At 40.2% G+C, this 6000-nt stretch overlaps 1 protein-coding gene across 1 annotated transcript; it reads left to right on the top strand.

The window, feature by feature from the left end:
* Window positions 1–732: 732 nt before the first annotated feature.
* LOC127296530 (uncharacterized) lies at window positions 733–5880 on the top strand. Its single transcript, XM_051326641.2, has 6 exons — window positions 733–1042; window positions 3269–3396; window positions 3507–3610; window positions 4737–4824; window positions 5305–5366; window positions 5451–5880. The coding sequence occupies exons 1-6, from the start codon at window positions 930–932 to the stop codon at window positions 5601–5603; spliced, it is 648 nt and encodes a 215-aa protein (XP_051182601.1). The 5' UTR covers window positions 733–929; the 3' UTR covers window positions 5604–5880.
* Window positions 5881–6000: the final 120 nt, after the last annotated feature.

Here is a 6000-nt window from a genome sequence, read left to right as displayed (position 1 = left end):
ATCTCAGTTGCAACCCACATGTATGTGGAAATTCTTAGTTGCAACATATGCGCAACTAGAAAAATCTCACTTGCAACGCTCATGCAATTGGAAAAAAAATCAGTTTCATGTAAGTGGAAATTCTTAGTTGCGACGCAGACGTAACTGGAAAAATCTCAGTTCCAACCCACATGTGGAAATTCTTAGTTGCAACGTATGCGCAACTAGAAAAATCTCAGTTGCAACGCTCATCCAATTAGAAAAAAAAAATCCGTTGCAATCCACATATAACCGAAAAAATCTCAGTTGCAACCCACGTGCAACTCATAATATATCGTTTGCAACACACGCACAATTGAAATGCATGGCGTAAGCGGTTCCATGGAAGAGAGAAAGACGCCTTGTAGATAGGAACCGTTACCACGAGCCCACTTCACAAGTCCACTCCGCGAGGCCCGCAAAAAACAAGTCAGCCCGCTTACACGTCGGGCCAACAACAACACAAACACACACAAACAGCCCAAAAGTTAGAGCACGAATCTACAAGTACAAAATACAAATCTCCAAACGCTGACTTAAACTTATTAAATATCAGGCGCCTGATTTTCAGCAAATCTTAAAAAAATAAAAAAGATGATTATACGAGCATCACAAGAGGTCAAAAAGCTCAAATAAAATAAAACAAATTACAGTACTTCCTACGATTCGACTGTATTTTGTTTTCAGAAAAGAAGTAAAACCAAAATCCGCTACTCTGCTTCGTTTCCACGCGCACGAAACCCTAGACTAGAAATCCCCCATCACCTCTCCCCAGGATCCCCACCTCTCTCGCGCCGGAAGCCGCAGTTCTCGCCCGCCCCCCTCCCAATCGCTCAATTCCGCCGCCCGAACCCGGGACTTCCACGCCCTTCTCCTATCGGTTCAGGCGGCCGGCCGGCGAGCGACCCAGGATGGTGTTCTACTTCAAAGCGCGGCCCGACGCCGGCGACTACACCATCTTCATGGGGCTCGACAAGCATGAGAACGAGGATCTCATCAAGTACGGCTTCCCCGAGGACATCTGGTAACGGCCCCTTCAACCCATCCACACTCTTTTCCTCTGTAGTTACGATTTTTTTTTGTTCTTTATTATGCGTCTTTAATCGATGCTATACTATAGAATCGATGGAACAAGGAACTTTATCTCGTTTTAGAGGTCTTCTAGACTCTAGCGAGAGTTTTGAGTTGGTTGTTGATTCCCAAAAGTATGCTATGGTCAGCAGCTGTTTACTTGCTGATGATTCCAGATCCTGATATTGTTGTCTGTTTTGATGTTTTATTCAGAATCAGTATATAGCTTGAGTGAGCAGTAGTTTGGACTTTTACAAAGGAGGCCCGCTTGATTTCTGTCAGAAATTATTCCTAGTTTAACTGTGAAATGCTGTCATAGTGAAGAATATCTATGTCATTGCTGTCAGTGAGTTTTGTATGATGGATTAATGGGTGTCCTTCTTGATGGCATCATGAACAATAATCACAGCCAGGGTGAATAAAGTACTCCCTCCGTCTATAAATAGATGTCTTAACTTTGTTAAAATTTAAATGTATCTAGACCCATTTTAGTATCTAGATACATTCAAATTTGTCCTAAGTTGAGACATCCTTTTATAAACGGAGGTTAGTATAAAACAAGTTCCTGCCTCAACCTTACGCATAGGCAACCAAACACAGGCACCTTTACGGACTCAGCCTGTCCCGAGCTATCTAGGTTTTATGGCGATGCACGAATAGCCCATTGGAGAGGATGATGGTTCCCACCTTAGCCATGTTTCTCACGGATGCGGGTGCCAATTGTGACTTGGTCACTGCACTTGCTTGTGGTAAAGTTAGCATCGTCGACATGTTGCTCTTCTGTTTGCCCTAGATTACAGTGCTACTATGTCATGGTGTCATACTGGTCTTGCAGTATGGTGTTACCGCTACGGTACAATTTTGACAAGTATCTGTGGATTTTACTTTTAGTTTCCAGAGAAAGTTAGAAGTTCGTAATACCGTGTAGATACTTCCTGGACTGAAACCACTCGAGCGGAAGCTGACTAATATCTCAATACAAATCTAGATCCCTTAAACTGTAAAATCAAATCTATTACTTCTGTTATGCACTTCTGCTCTACTGCTATTGCATAGTCGATTAGTCGGTTACTCCTATTCTCAGTCTGATATGCTCCTGTTCCGTCCGATGCCATCAAGTCTAGCTCAGTAGATATTTGATTTATTAATATATGTAATACTCCCCCTGTCCAAAAAAGGATGTCACAGATTTCTCTAAATTTGTATGTCTCTAGATGCAATTTAGTGTATAGATATATTCAAATGTAGGCGAAGGGCGGGCCTGGTGCAGCGGTAGAGCCTCACCGCCTGTGACCGAGAGGTCCCAGGTTCGAGTCGCGGTCTCCTCACATTGCACTTCGTGAGGGTAAGGCTTGCCACTAACACCTTCCCCAGACCCCGCACAGTGCGGGAGCTCTCAGCACTGGGTACGTCCTTTTTATATATTCAAATGTAGGCAAATCCGCGACATCCTTTTTGGGACAGATGGAGTATATATCTATGTCTGCAGATTCAATATTAATAATTTTCTCTTAGTGAATCTAATGAGCAGCAAAGGTTTTGTACATAATTTATTTGCTGTGTTCCCAACTCGAGTGCTTTACCTCGTAACACATCATGAGAGAATGAAAATTCATAACTATCAACAAAAAGCATACATAAAGTGCTTGCTGAAACTGCTTTTATATTTCTTATGTTATGCATTTTCGAAATTCTGTTCCAATATGGCTTCTCCACTGGCAGGTGCTGGATTTTGCAATCTTCCATTTAGGTAGCATTTTAAGTAAAATTTGGACAGATCTTTTTTCTGCCTATATAATAATGATGTCTTAGAGTCCTGAATCCTAAATGCTCAATTTTTGTAGTACACATTGGTAATCTTCTGTTTGTACCGTGCTATTTGAAATACTAAAGTTCTCCTTGACTGCAAACGTTAGTTTTGGACTTTTTGAAATCATGGAATGAAATCAGTTGCATATGTGGTTTTCTTGAGGCATGTCAAGTTCCCTTGCTAACACAGATGATATAATATTCATGTTAGCCTGTTTCATTTCATATAATCTCCATGCCTTCTGTTTGTTGGCTAGAGTTCAATCTGTTTGGACATGATTTTTTCATGGATATTCATGTCAAGTTCTTTTATGCCATTCAAAATAATCTTTTCATGCTTTGAGCCTCAGTTAACTTTTGTTGCACACAGGTTCCATGTAGATAAGATGTCCTCTGCTCATGTATATTTGAGACTGAATAAAGGTCAGACAATGGATAGCATAAGTGAAGGTGTGCTGGAAGATTGTGCCCAGCTTGTTAAAGCAAATTCTATTCAAGGTTGGATAAATTAGTTGAGGAAGCGTTGTCATATCTGTCATGAATTTGTTGTGTAACTCGCTGGTTTGCCTTTACTCAGACACATCAAACTGTCCTGTTATTGGTTATAGGTAATAAGGTGAATAACGTTGATGTGGTTTATACACCATGGTACAATCTGAAGAAGACACCATCCATGGATGTGGGTCAAGTTGGGTTTCACAACTCTAAACTGGTGAGAACCCATCATTTCCCTAAGTCCCTAAGTCCTTATGCGGTACTCTTTGTCTGTATGTAAAAGAGTAAATTGTCTCTGGATCACTAAACCTTCAAGTGATGTGAAAAACAAGTCACTGTTTTCCTAATTTTTACATCTAGTTCACTAAACTAAATCAAGTGTGTTCTGTGTATAATTACACTTACTCAACCATCAAATGTAGTGTGGCGATGATGTGCAATGGTCCTGTTATTTAGTACCTGTGACCTAGATGTGCAAATTGTGAGAAAGATAACCTATTTGACACACTTGAATAAGATTAGTTACCCAGAATATAGAATATACTTTACCTACCTTTAGTACCCGTCTAGAATTTTAAACGTTTGGATAAGCCTGATAGGGCCCCCTTCTATTGAAAAGCTATGATCTTGATCTTTGTGACAAGCTTTGTAATATCCATGTTGTTGATATTTCCTGCTTCGTAGTGCGTTTCCAGTGTTGTAGGGCAGGGGAAGTGTAAATTCATCCGAGGAAATAGTTTTAATTTCATAAATATTCATGTTTACACATACTTACATCTATGGTCTGTAAAAATTTCTGAGTTCTGACTATGCATTGATGAGATACTTCTGTAATGTCTCCGATCATTAGGATAAAGTCAGAGATTTACTTAGATGTGACTTATTTCTCTAAGCAAGTCTCCCTAGTTCTTAAAGTTTTCATGGCATGTGATTATTGCATCTTTCTTTGAACATTATGCTTTTGATAGTATGTGATTGATATGTAGCTAATTTCTATTGCCCCCTGTTTAATTTCCAAATGATTTTATTTGTCTCATTTTAAACCAAATTTGGGGACTACTCTCTTTTCTGGGTCTTATGTATCTCTCCCATGGAAGTTGATTTACAATCTACCATTACAGTACACCTTTCATCATTAGTTTTGTTCTGCACCTTTTGAAACACTAAATCAGTATTGTTCATTCTCCCACACTATTAATTTATCTTTTCTACTAAATCAGTACTGTTCATTGCCTCGTTAATGCACTTGGTTCTGTTATTTATTCATGCTGCTTTTTCCCCCCCTTGGTAGTAACTGAACCAAACTGAATCAATCAGTCCCTAATTTATGGATATGTTTGCAGGTTCGGACTGTTCAAGTAGAAAAGCGGCTCAATGAGGTGGTGAACCGGTTGAACAAGACAAAGGTGGAGCGGACGCCTGACCTGAAGGGTACGAGACTTTTCTGTGGAACATATTTTATGTTCTCATTTTAAAACATTTTTCCATTTTGGACTTCTTAACGTATAGTATTTGGTTTGCACCTATTATTTTTTGAAGAGGCTACAAGGGGAATGACGAACTGGTGTGCAATTTAGGCTTAGACCAAGTCTCTTGCAAGTGTAGGCTAGACTGATACGATTTCTAAAGGTGCAACTTGCAACTAGACGGGTAGAAAAGAAAGGAAATTTGAGGTATTATAACTTGAAATGGAGATACCTATGATGGGTTTCAGCACAAGACAAGCAATTGCAATTTTCTTTGGTTATTTTTTAGTACTAAGAACAGAAGGCATGATCAACCATGTATCTGTGCTGATTTGCATTTATGTGTAACTTTTTGTTGCTGCCCCACTCCCCTCTTCATGTGTGTTTCTGTTAGTTGTGATTATATATCGTATTAAGTACTGACATCTGTTGTCTTTTGCTGCAGCTGAAAGAGAAGCTGTGAGTGCTGCTGAAAAGGCAGAAAGAAAGGTGCAGCTTAGAGACAAAGTAAGCTAATCATCATCCCTGTGCTGTGTTGTTAATTGAGCCTTGACCAGACAATGATGGAAGTACATTCTCATCTTGTTTCAGAAACGCAAGGAAGAGATGGAGAGGATGGAGAAGGAGAAGCAGGCTGAGATAAGGAGCTACAAGGGCCTGATGGTCCAGGACAAGATGACTTCAAACAAGCAGATTGCGTCTGGTAGCAAGACCTTGCAGGAACTAGAAGAGGACTTCATGTGAGACAAGACAATGATGCGACAAATTCAATTATACCGCAAGAGCTCTCTAAGAAGTGCTTCTGTCAAAGACAGGATAGGCATCGCTGGCTTTCAAGAAGACCCTTGACCTGATGATTCCAGGCGGGACCTTGACCTGTTGTGCTTGGTACTTTAATGACCTCTGTAAACCCTGTTTGATGTGTTTGAGACAACAGTTATGTGTGATCTAGCTGCAGCCGATATATTGATCGGTTAATCGTGGACCTGACATTTTAATAAAACTTGTTTTCGATGATTTATCTGCGATGAGTAGATCAGGACAACATTCCATTCCTTACCTGGAGCACACTTTTGGGATCTTTACTGATCTGCCATAGAAGTGGGGCGACAACCAGCTTGCATTAGGGCATCTCCAGCAT

This window comes from Lolium perenne, chromosome 1 (assembly GCF_019359855.2).
Source record: "Lolium perenne isolate Kyuss_39 chromosome 1, Kyuss_2.0, whole genome shotgun sequence".
In the NCBI taxonomy this organism is placed as follows: Eukaryota; Viridiplantae; Streptophyta; class Magnoliopsida; order Poales; family Poaceae; genus Lolium; species Lolium perenne.
The sequence above is the reverse complement of the archived record's forward strand: the minus strand, read 5'-3'. Positions and strand labels throughout refer to the sequence as shown.

What these genes read in the sequence shown, in the direction of transcription:
- LOC127296530 (XM_051326641.2), top strand. Translation starts at nt 930, where the DNA reads ATGGTGTTCTACTTCAAAGCGCGGCCCGACGCCGGCGACTACACCATC. An exon ending in TAAAGCAAATTCTATTCAAG is followed by an intron (nt 3,397 to 3,506) that starts GTTGGATAAATT and finishes TATTGGTTATAG; the next exon opens with GTAATAAGGTGAATAACGTT. An exon ending in GCGGACGCCTGACCTGAAGG is followed by an intron (nt 4,825 to 5,304) that starts GTACGAGACTTT and finishes CTTTTGCTGCAG; the next exon opens with CTGAAAGAGAAGCTGTGAGT.